At 39.4% G+C, this 13,064-nt stretch overlaps 1 protein-coding gene across 1 annotated transcript in view; it reads right to left on the reverse strand.

Annotated features, from left to right (window-relative positions):
- Cry1 (cryptochrome circadian regulator 1) overlaps positions 1-13,064 on the reverse strand; it is a 57,937-nt gene that overhangs the window by 23,087 nt on the left and 21,786 nt on the right. The window contains exon 2 of the mRNA XM_036170017.1: positions 2,588-2,696. Within this exon, the coding sequence (XP_036025910.1) occupies positions 2,588-2,696 (109 nt within the window). The remainder of the gene's footprint in view (positions 1-2,587; positions 2,697-13,064) is intronic.

Genomic DNA, 13,064 nt, shown 5'->3' on the forward strand with positions numbered 1-13,064 from the left:
ATGCACTTTTCTCCACATACTGCCACTTTTATGAGCTGTGGATGAGGCATTATCATTATCTCCAGTCTTCTTCCTTGTCAAAACTCTTCCACATACCTAGGTTAAATGAGAATTCTACAGTAATAAACAGTGTCTACTAGCTAAGACTGTTACATTAGGTAAGTGTTAAATGTTTCTTTCATACTAACCAAAAAGGAAAGTTAGGAAAAACTGATTTGTTTCCTAGCACCTTCTCATTCAGGGAAAGCAATACCTCTTTTGCATTAGAAATATTGCTATTTTTGCTTGGCATGGTGGCAGAAACCTTTAATCCCAGCACTGGGGAGGCAGAGGCAGATGGATCTGAGTTCGAGGCCAGCCTGCTCTACAGAATGAGTTCCAGGACAGCTAGGGCTACACAGAGAAACCCTGTCTTGAACATCCAGGGAAAAGCTGCGGCATAAGCAGACATCTAGCTAGGACGCGTCTGTGCAGCTAAGCAGGAAGGGAGAACACAAAAGGACCGCTGGGAAAATCGTGTCTGAGATGCTTACATGAGCTAACTGGATGATCTCAGGCAATTCGTGAATTGTACTTAGACCAAGCTCTCCATTTGAGAAGTCTTCACTGGAGTAAGATCAGTCAGATTCTTTTAAATCAAATCAAAACAACCCCCACTATAATTCTATATTCCTGGTAAAATGTCAGTGTCACACTCCTTTGACTAGGAAGCCCTTGCCTTACTTTTCCTGTTGCAGTGATAAAAATACCTTAGGGGAGGAAGGGTTGACTGCGCACAGTCCCTGAAGAGTTTAATCATCATATCATACACAGTCAGGATGCAGAGAGGGATGATTATGCTCCTGCTAAGCTCCCCTTCTCCAATCATAATCCAGGACCCCAGCCAAGGAATGGTGTCCCCACAATGGATGGATGGGTCTTGCCACCTCAATTCACACAGTCAAGGCAATTTCCCCTCTGTTATATTCAGAGGCCCATCTCCCAGGTGATTCTAAATATCATCAGATTGACAATGGAGATGAACCATCTCTGCTCTCTTAAAAAAAAAAAATATCTCACAAAGGAACATAAATGTGGACAAGGAGGTTCACTGGCAATACCTTAAGTATTAGCAAGAGGCCTAAGGGAAGAATAACTAAGCATTCAGTAGAAAACCAGCAAAAAAAAAAAATTGTAATACACCTATACATGTTAGTACTATAGAGCCATATAAAAGACTCAGGAAATAATAGGAAATATCCTCCAACATATGAATAAATCACGGAACAGAAGACTGCATAAAATATGTTCTCATTTGACTGCTAAAGCAGAGAACAATTAGCATGGGCACAAACACATGGGTGTCTAAACACACATAAATTCTTGTTCTATTTGCATACACAAGAAATGTAAATAGCTGCTGCTCTGCGGGGAGAGAACAATAGTTTGAGGTCAAAGAAGGAACTTTTCATTTTAAGCCTTTCTAATATCTAATTTTACTATTAGCACTGTCACTAAAGAAAAGTCACGGGTTGGGGATTTAGCTCAGTGGTAGAGCGCTTGCCTAGCAAGCATAAGGCCCTGGGTTCGGTCCAAGATTTTTTTTTTTTTAAATATTAGGCTGGCCTCAAACTCATGATCCTCCTGCCTCTCCCTCTTTCAGCAAATCCTATGGCATGCGCCACCACAACTGGCGACACAAGATTTTCTTAAATTCAAAATACTATTTCCTCTGGGCAGCACAAAGCAGCTGATCCTGTTGACAGAGGCACTAGTGAGCCAGCGTCAAGAATGTGAGCATGGAAGAGCTGACCCGCTATGAGTCTGCCATGCTGTGGCAAGCCCCACCCCCTTGGCAGGCAGGAGTCCTGGCCTTGCCCGTCACTGGCTGCAGCACTTGGCAGAGCAGGCCCTGAACCTCGCCTGGCAACACGTTAGAGCTTGCCCTGGTGGTATGGGTGCAGGTGAGAGCTGGAGAACTGGTCCTGCTCCTTGCTGTCTGCCGTATTGGATGAGCTAGCAGGGGCAGTGCTGGAGAGCTCACCCTGATGGTGACAATGAGGGAGAGCTGGCAGGCGGACCAAGCCAGCTACCACCGAGGCCCAGAACCAGAGCTATGAGTTGGCCCACCCAACACCCACCCCATCCGTGAACTGCTGGAGCACATGAAGGGGCCAGTCGCAGCCCCAAGGCTGTAGGATCTCCATGACACAGGACAACAGGAAGAGTTCTATTGAGGACTCAGTATTGATACTGTAGCAGAAACCAGAGGCCTGGAACCAGACCAATGATTCTGCAATGAACACTTGGGAGTAAAGATGTGTGGACTAAAGGGTGTGCTGTGTGACTCACTGTGTCACACTCCAGCTTCCATACCAAGATTTTTTTCTTTTAACTTTTCTTTTCTTTTCTTTTGAGGCTGCAAGGGCAGAGGGTGGATACAAAGGGACGGGGAGATGAATGGGATGTGTGACGTGAAATTCACAAAGAATCAGTAAAAAGTTAAAAAATACTACTTCCTATGCTTTCGCTAAAAGAGGCCTTATTTACCAAATATTTTATTTTCTCTGGCAAAGATTATTATTTATGCATATATTTTTCAAATTACCTTAAAAAGCCTGGGAAACACATCAGCTGGCTGTCCACGAATCACAAATAGACGAGAATTTAATTTTCGTAGATTGGAATCAAGATCCTCAAGACACTGAAGCAAAAATCTAGAGAGAAAATATTATAGATCTTAAGATATATAATTAAAAGGTATAAAATACTGTGACGTTACATTATTCTACAAGTGAAAAATGCCAACTTATCCTTTTACTGGTGACTCTGTATTCTCAGAAACCACACTTCAAGTGTTTTTGATTATATTTTGACCTCCAATATTTTAAGCAAGTCCTGAATGAAATCACTAATCTTCACTAAATAATGTAGTAAAAAATTACCCTGTAATCATAAAATTATGCAAATAAATATCAAAGCAATTAAGTGAACTGGTTTTATTGTTCAAACCTGATAAAATGAAAATTTTCTTATAGAAAAGCCACTCTGAAAAATCTTGAAAATCTTTTATTGAGGAAAAATGGAAACATTCTACTTGGCAATTTTGGACATATGAATAATTTAAGAATCTGGGGTGTGTGTGGTGTGGTGGTGTGGTGTGGTGTGGTGTGGTGATGTGGTGTGGTGATATGGTGTGGTGTGGTGATATGGTGTGGTGTGGTGATATGGTGTGGTGTGGTGATGTGGTGTGGTGATGTGGTGTGGTGGTGTGGTGTGGTGGTGTGGTGTGGTGATGTGGTGTGGTGGTGTGGTGTGGTGTGGTGTGGTGATGTGGTGTGGTGTGGTGGTGTGGTGTGGTGTGGTGTGGTGTGGTGTGGTGCTATACACGAGTAAACAGATCATCTGAGAGATGACCGTAGCACCACAAGACCCTGACACAGAAAACAAACAAGCAAACGGAGCAAAAATGAGTACTTTTCTAGAGGATAATGTGATCACCTACGAGAAACCATAATGTCCTGTTTTAAATCTAACAGTTTCTAAAATAAGAAAATGGAACAGATAGATGCTAAATCATATGGCATTAACTCATGACTGTAGAGAATACTAGGCTAATTTGAAACAAACAATGGTTTCATGGAGTGGGACTACACAGACTTCCTCAGTGAACTATGCAGAAATGAAGTTCACATAGGACAGACATCTGGGAAAATTTTGGAGCAGTGAAGAAGACTGCTTACTGTGCACTGAGGAAACAGCATCCCCAGAATAAGTCCAAAAGGGATGCCTACTCTGGAAAGTTCAATCTCATTGTCCAGCTAATTCCATCCAGATTCTGTTCCTCTCAGCTGGGCAGATCTCAATGTGTCTCTACTTTGTTTCTTCTATGTTCCTTGGTTAAAAGTTTCTTATTTGTTTGCTTTTCCCACAAGCTACATCCTCACTGAGAAGAAGTAACTGTGAGGAATAAGCTAAGTGGAAAGAAAAAAACATTGCAGAAACGCATGATATAGTATGGTAACCAAAAGCTAAATGGAGCCACACGTCCCATCTCCAGTGGCCAGCAGTCACTACCCCACAGAGCAGAACACTCCCATCACTGCAGGTTAGACCACACAGCGCTGTCCTGAAAGGCTGCTGAGTCCAGAGGTGAGCTTGTGTTCTTTGTCCACTGTCATGCCACCAAGACTTCAAAGTCCAGCTGATATTTTAAAACTGTACTTATTAGTGACATAAGTGTACTAGTTAAGTTTGACATGTTCCCTCTTTATCAACCTCTCCATAGCTTTGATTGTCATAGGTATAAATCCATGTAGACAGGAAAGACACTCTCATCATCTCATCTTAGGAAGTCTCATGGTGTTGTTAAACAAACAGGAAAAAGAACCACTGTTCTCACCTTTCTATTTCAACTATCATCTTTCTGTCTTGGTTTGGAGTTACTTTTAACACCTGAACCCTACCCCAACTCACTACTATAATATCTATCTATTTTGAGAGAAGGTTGCTGTTAGTAGATGCACAGTGATACAAAAACATGAGGTTCATAATACTATCCACAAATATTCATAATCTAGTAAGTGAGAAGGGTTAATGGGTAGTCATGTAATTTCATGTGTTAGACTTCTTCGGGGACTGAGCGGACATGGTCTTGTGTAGTTCAGGCTAGCCTTGAACTTGCTGTTAAGTCAAGAATGGTTTCTGATCTTGAGTGCTGGGATTCTAAGTATGTGCCACCATGCTAGGTTTCTTTACATGGTGCTAAAGATTGAATCCAGCATGTGAGGCAAGCATTTTATCAATTCAGCTACAGTCGTAGCCTCAAAAGAGATATTTTATTTTTTAGGTAATGGTTAAAGATTATTTATTTGTGTGTACGTGGCTATGTCAGTAAACATTCATGTATGTGGGGGTGGATGTGTGCCTGTGCATATCCATAGGAGGCAGAAAAGGGTGCAGTGCCCTTCTCTAAAACTCTCCACCTATTCCTTTGAGGCAGGGTCTCTCCCTGAACCTGGAGCTCACATTTATCTCTGCTATAGTGGCAGCTAGCAGGCCCCAACAATCTTGTTTTTGTCTCCCTGAAGCACTAGCATTACTGGTACTTGAGGGGCACCGGGCTTGTTAATTTGTTTGTTAGGATCTGAACTCTGGTCCTCACAACTGAATAGTAAGTGCTCTTAACTACTGAGCCCTGTCTCCAGCTCATGCCTCCCCAGGTGTATTTGAGATATCTTAGATGTAATAAAGATCATCAAAGACTTTTTTGATTAAAAAAATGGAATGAACTAGTTTGCTTAAGTAGAAACAGCACAAAGCTCAAATGTCCTGTAGAGACAATCCAAGGCAGATATAATCTCTAATCACTGAATCTACGTTTTCTACAAAAACTGAAATAAGAGTTCTTCATACTGAACTTAATGATGGAAACTATAAGTGGTAAAATGAGAAAAGAAAGAAAAATACCAAAAGGATATAATTAATTCAAAAGATGAACAACCAAGTCTAGATTAACATCATGTGTGTGAATTCATATTCACATACCCACAAGAACACATAATAAACATGTAGCTACCACAAACACACAAAAAAACTATATGTGTATTTCTTTGGTTAAATAAAATGTATATTGTATGTTATCAATTTATGTTTAGCTGTGCATAAGAAAATAACTGGAAAGTTACTTACCAGGGTACTTATTATATCTACCCTTGAGAAATAGAGTTTTGGACATAGATAAAAATACACTGATCTCAAAAACTGATTCCAGCACACATTCCTCTGGAGTAGGAAGGGTGGGACCCTATCTCCTGTACCTGGCTTATTGGTGCTAAACATCTTTAGAGGGCAACAGGTAATTTCGTGTTTCCCAGCATGCACTGCACAGATGTTCCATAATCTTAACAAGTCTAGCAGTAAATATTATACACCTGTGGAAAACCTTGAATTCCCTTGTCTATAATTGGAGTATAATAGGACACATACCAAGGGAATTTTGTTCAATCTGAATACGTTACCATATGAGGCTCTGAGAACAGTGTCTGCACACGGTGAGCACTGTTATGTGATACTGAATACTTGGTCTCCTCCTTGCTACTGACTTCTATTTTTACTACAATAATTGTAGTTTTATCTCTTGCTTGTATTTGCTGTGGTGTCTTAAAATAGATTTGCCTATCTTAAAATAGATTTGCCTATCTTAAAATAGATCTGCCTACCAACAATTTCTGTCACCATAATCCACTTCAGTACACATTATCAAATCATTGTAAGGCACACATTCTTGGACAAAGGTCTTGAAGACTCATTCTTTATTCAATAAAGAGCAAAGCATTTTATCAGCCACTGTCCAATGGTTCCAGGTTCATTTTCTACCCCGCTCCCCGACTGCTCAAACTAAACCAAGCTACTACCCTGTGCTGTACACAGTCATTCCCTTGGCACTTCTTTCCTCAGTCTCAGGTGTTTTTGCCAATTCGTGTCCTGTCTCAAATTTAAATCTTACTAAGTCTAAAGTCTTAGAGCTGAAGTTACTTTCTCTGTTCTCTCAACTGTCAAGAAGAATGTATTTCATCCTAAGGAAAGTTCAAGTCATTCCTTATAGCACAAAACCCTGCACGGAAACATGCATACATGTGTACACACACACACACACACACACACACACACACACACACACACACACCACCCCCTTCTGTAAATTTCCTGTGTCTGATTCTCAATTCCATGACCTTCTTAACCTAGGTTTTAATTTCTTCTATACCTGGCAAATGTCATCACCACATGTCTGGCACAATCTACTGAAAATCTTGAAGTAGGATAAGATGATAGCAGGCTACAAGTACATAGCTTTTGAGAGGATCAGAAACACATAATCAACATACATATACACAAATACATAGCTGGTATTCATTAAACAGAAGCCATTGTTACTTTCCCTTCAGAATAATTCCTATTCTTAAGGTAGGCAGGGAAGTACACACTTGTAATTCCAATACTCAAAATATGAAGAAGAATCCCAAGGTCAAGGACTACATAGACAGACTCACCTGACCCAGCTTAAATAAAAAGAAAAAAGGAGTAATATTTATTTCTGAAAACAAAACCCTATGTGTATATATATGTAAATACTTGGGCATGACAATAGAAAAGAATGAATTAGTTGGATGCCAGGCCTACACAGAATCTCACTGAATGTATAACTTCATCTGAATGTGACTGTAAACCAAGGTTTGGTCTTCTCCAGTGACAAGGCCAATGCTATACAAAAATATTTATTTACTAAAAAGGAACAGTACAATTAAAACTCAAAATGGACTAATTTCTAAGCCTGTAATTCTGTGGTGGTATTATATAAAAATAAACCTTAAATAGTGTAGGTTCAAAGCACCAAGTCACTGATTAGTGCAATTTCCTTTTAGTGATAAATGAAAACCATTCTTTGAAAACTACACAAAATCTAACTCTTTGTCCTTAGCTTGGAATAAGATTACTCAGAGTTTAGACTGTGTGCTCCAGAGAACACATCATTTCAACATTCATATATTATAAAGATATGTGCCTTAAAATAGCATTTAACACTGAGTAGACAAATCTGGCATACATTGCGTAGTCATGTACTCCCATTTGAAGATTCAGTGATAAAGTAATAGACTGGCTTTTAAATAGGCCAAATGGTAGTTTACTACAATCCTTCACTATATAGAGGCACAACTTAATTATAACAATGAGTGAACCACTCTGAAATGAAGAGACATTAATGTACCTCCTCATTTTAAATGTTTTAAGGAGTTTTCCTCTAGAAACCACTACCTTTTACTACTAAGAAGCGTACATGTAGTAACTTCCTTATACCACTTCCAAAAGATGATTTCAACATGAATCAACAGAAATAGTTTCTAAAGTAGGTCATCGCTATAGCAACCAGTGGGTGGTTTTGCATACTCCCATCACAATGACCTACTTTCTAGTCTCTGCTAGAATAGCTTATATAACTAGTATTTCTAGTTCTGTCTATAAAGTAGTCTGAAAAAGGCAACGGCAAGATACAACATAATCTCACTGCTCCTGAAAACAAGGCATTATGAAGTCACATGTCACACCAGAATAAAGCTATCTGCTGAACCATTGGAGTTTCCACACTGTCTTATACACTCATCAGTAGAAACTACTCTTAGAATTTCTGAACCAAAACTATACAGTGTTGACCCTTACAGAGCTTACTTAAGAATATAAACTAAAATCATTAAAACTACAAGAAAAACATCTCCTCTACATATGAAATAAAAGAAATTTAGAAAAAAATTAAAGATCTGTACCTTCCATTATAAATAAAATGGAGTTTCTCAACCATACCCCAGAGTATTTTATTAGAGATTTAAAATGATAAATTGTTGGGTTGGGGATTTAGCTCAGTGGTAGAGCGCTTGCCTAGCAAGCACAAGGCCCTGGGTTCAATCCTCAGCTCAAAAAAAAAATTATAAATTGCAATTTGCATTGCTAAGTATGGAATAAGGTCTTTATAAGCTCCATTTTTAAAACAATGTCTAACAAATTCGTACTTTCATTTCGTCTGTCCACTGTGATGCATATTTTCTTCAAAGGCAGCGCTTCAGCATTTCATACAGATAAAATATATATCATGAAGGGGAATTCTGCACTTCTTAGGCTCAAAATGAAGAGCACAGAGCCACAGACTCACACAAGAACACAAAGTTATTTTTTATGTCAAATACTTTGTTTAAAATCATAAAACAAAATTTATAGAGATCCTCTCAGACCTCCCTGCAAAGGAACCACAGAGGCAGAACAGGCTTTAGTGTGGGTGCTCAGGCATGCCAAGATGACCATGGGCGCACAACAACAGCTGAACCCTTGAGCATCATGGTCAAGGCTCTAGGTTCAATTCTCAAACACCAAAAATCAAGAAATGAAAGAAGCAGTGAACAAAAATCAGAAGCCAGGCCTACAGTGCACACTTACACTTGTGGTGCATAGGCTACTGATACAGGATTTAAATTCAGTGCCTACCTGGGAAACATAGTGAAGCCTTGACTGAAAAAAAGGCAGGACACAATAATTTTAAATTTAAAAGCTGCAAAAACAGATTGGTGTAGCTGTGTCCCTAGTATCTTAAGCAGGAGGAGCACTACTATTGCTGGTGATAGGATTTCCTGGAGAATTAAGGAAGATTTATTAACATTCTGAAGCTTCCCTAATGTGCATAGGTAGTAAACATGTAGAACAGTATTTTAATTCCTGTTGGTTTGACAGTCAGTGGATTTAGGCTTCAGAAATGGGAAACTTTTTACTGGGATCTAATGTGAGACAGCACAGTTACTGTTCGAGGCAGCGCTAAGGACAACTCCCACTTCTGGCCTCTACACCAGCCAGTCTCCAGCTTCCTTCAACCATGCTAACAACCAAAATGCCTCTGAGAAACTCTAAAGTGCCTTCTAAGGAGTGATAGCTGATTTAGCAGAGTGGTTCTAATGTCCACAGAACTCGCAAAGGTACTTGACCATGTACATGACATACAGAAACACATTACAACCTGCTATGATGGATGATAACACATGTAATAACACAAATGGGTAATAGTGACAATCAATGAAAATCAGAAGAGAGAAAACAATGCTTGGCTTTTCCTCCTTCTCTAAGTTAGGAAGGCATTAAGATTTCAAGAATATAGTGATAGTAGAGGATAACCTTTAGGATCAACACAATTTAATAGAAGTAGAGAAAGGGAAGGAGAGACCTGGATTTATCACTTTCCAATGTCCAGACAATTCCTGACATAATCACCAAACAAACAAATCACCAAACAAATCAAGTCATGAGAAGGATTTTAAAGGCTTGACTCAATAGTCAGTAAAGAAGTATGATAGAGAAGGGATATTTGTTGCAGGTCTAGTTTGCAAGTTGGGAACTCATCATGTACATTTTCCAAAGCTCAGCTATGAAATGAAACAAAAGTTTTCATTTGAGGATAATGAGGTGGCTCAGTGGGTAGAGGCACTTGCTACCAAGCTTGAGGACCTGAGTTCAATCCCTGGGATCTGCATGGTAGAAGGAGAGAATGGATTCCTGTAAGTTATTGTCTGGTCTCCAAACACAAGCTATGTAGTGCATGCTAGTGTATGTGTGCAAGTATGTATATATGTGCATGCATATGTGCACACACAAATAAATGTTAAAAAGTTAGATAAAAAAAAAAGAATTTAAGGGTTAGGGATTTAGCTCAGTGGTAGAGCACTTGCCTAGCAAGCACAAGGCCCTGGGTTCAATCCTCAGCTGAAAAAAAAAAAAAAAAAAAAGAATTGAAGGGATGGAAGAATGGCCCAGCAGTTAAGAATTTAAAAGGGATGTGTCTGACTCCAAAGCTGTTCTCTCCACATTATGTAACACTTCTTCCTATAGCATATGCAATAATACAGTGAAGGGACTAAGTCATCTTACCCTGACTCCATTTTGTGTCTACTCAGACAGTTCTAGACCTCTAACCAAGAATAGTCACATCTGCCTAGACAACACATTTGAGGTTTCCATGGTCCAGATGTATTAACCAAAATAATTAATGTAAACCTACATAACTAAAGAAGGTATATGTTAAAATAAGTGTCACGTTATATCTAAAATAAATATTATGCTCTGCCAGGAAAAAACATTTCAAGGTTACTCTGACCCTTATCTAACTTTGATCTAAATTATAGTAATTGTGTTTTTTTCTTTAAAGCTGCTGAGCTTGGGAAGCAAGAGATTCTGAGGCATGAGCCTGCTCTTCATCACTGGCTAATGAAAAACTCATATAATTTTAATTGCCCTGATCAGCATGGTTGTTCTCTGTATTTCTAACATGATTACAATAACATTTCAGAAAAACTAACCTGACAACTCTATAGCAATACGGTGACTAGAACAGCTTTCTTTTCCCTCCTGTGGGGGTGATCAGCACTGTATTGGCTCACTGTTTCTCCCTGTGACAGAGCCTGCAGAAACGACTTAGGAGAGGAAGGCTGTGTTTGGGCCCAGCATTCCACAGACCTCAGTCCGTGTGCATTTTGCTTAAGTTAGAACATCACTGTAGGCATCATGAAGTGAAGCACATGAGGCAGTAAGGACAATGTCTGCAAAAGAACTATCTTTTTAGGGCACATCCCACCCTACTCCATGATGTACTTCTTCCAGCTAGGCCACACATCCTAGTTTCTACCACTTCCCAGTAATTCCATCAACTTATGAATTTATCAATGGACTAATCCGTTTATAAAAGCACATCATGTTCTAATAGCCTTTCAACAGTGTCACAAGCCAGAGACCAACATTCAACACCTAAGCTATATCAGGTGTAAGGTAAAAGGGGGGGGGGGAGAGACAGAGAGAGAGTGTGTGTGTGTGTGCGCGTGTGAAGTTAGGAAAGAATGATAGGTGCCAATCAATCAAGATGTTGAAGCAGGAAAGGCAATCAGAGAAAATATTATGCCTAAATCAAGAAAACTCATAAAAACTGAGAATGGCGGGGAGTATGTTAGTGGAAAAAGACTACAATAAGCATCATCCTTTCTAAAATAACATGTGTGTCCCTCAAGTTTTACCCTTTCAAAATGTACTAGAAATCAATGTCAAATGCAGCGTTTACTAACCGTGGTGACAGCACACGGGTTCAGATACTCTAACAGGAATAAGCTGACAAATAAGAGCACTGAACATTTCTTAAAGCAATTCCCTGGGCTGCTCTAAAAGCAGGTGCTAGAGTCAGCATTAGCCTGAGGATTCTACAAAGCCCTGGAAAACTTGAGCTTAATCCAGGTTAGAGAAGACAATAAATAAAAGCCCAAGGCTCATCAGAGTAAGGAAGCTAATAATAGACCCTCCTTATCCAGTCAGAGCTCAAAAAAGCTTCACTCCCAGCTCAAATGTAAATACAGTAAATATAAAGTCACAGAATAATCAGCATAAAAAAAATGGCCTATTTCTTCCCAGTCTCAGAAAGAAGCAAAATTTACCCTGAGTGGAAAGAGTGAAACAGCAAATTTCCAGTGGGCACCAGCAACACCATCAGAGTAAACGCCATGGTCGACTTAAACACACCAATACTAAGTCAACCATGTCAGTATCCTGTGCACTCTGCGGTCACATGATGAGTGACCGCTCTAATTGGTTTTGAAGTTCTTTTGCATGTATGAGTGTGTCTGCATGTATGTATGTATACTATGTGCTTGCCTGATGCCCACCGGGCCAGAAGAGGGTATTGGATCTCCTAGAACTGTAGTTAGGGATGGTAGTTAACTCCCATGTGGTGCTGGGAACTGAACTTGGGTCCTCTTCAAGAGCTCCAAGTGCTCTTAACCACTGAGCTGTCTCTCCGGTGCCAAGAAGACCATTTTAATAAGACATTTTTCCTAATCCTATAACTCCAGTCTATAAAAAAAAAAAAAAATCAGAAAACCCAAACTTAAGTCCATTCTACAAAATATAGAAACAATATTCAAAATCACGAAGGTCATAAAATGTAGGAAAAAACCTGAGAAACTGTTAGAAAATAGAAGAAGGAAATATTTAACTAGATTCAATGTCGTACTCTGTATAAAATTCTAGAACAGAAAAAACAATAGCGAAATCTGAATAATGCCTGGACTTTAGTGAATAATGTAGTATCTCAGTTTTGACAAAAAAAAAAAGATGGATTAATATTAGAGAGAACTGGAGATAGAGAGCACAGGAGTTTTCTGAATTATTTGGCACATTTTCTATGTATCTAAAATAATTCAAAATAAGTTTTATTGACAAATATCTGCCCTGAGCTTAAAAAAGAAAGACAAGCCAGGCAGTGGTGGCTCACGCCTGTAATCCCAGCACTTGGGAGGCAAAGGCAGGTGGCTCTCTGTGAGTTCGAGGCCAGCCTAGTCTACAGAGCTAGTCCAGGACAGGCTCCAAAGCTACAGAGAAACACTGTCTCAAAAAACCAAAAAGAAAGAAAGACAAGTCAAGGACTATGTGACAGAAAACACTTCAAGCAAAGCAAGCATTTAGAGCAGTGCCAGGCTTGTAGCAATCTAAGACAGCTAAAGTCTATCTATGCC

Source organism: Onychomys torridus, chromosome 20 (assembly GCF_903995425.1).
Source record: "Onychomys torridus chromosome 20, mOncTor1.1, whole genome shotgun sequence".
Lineage (NCBI taxonomy): Eukaryota > Metazoa > Chordata > Mammalia > Rodentia > Cricetidae > Onychomys > Onychomys torridus.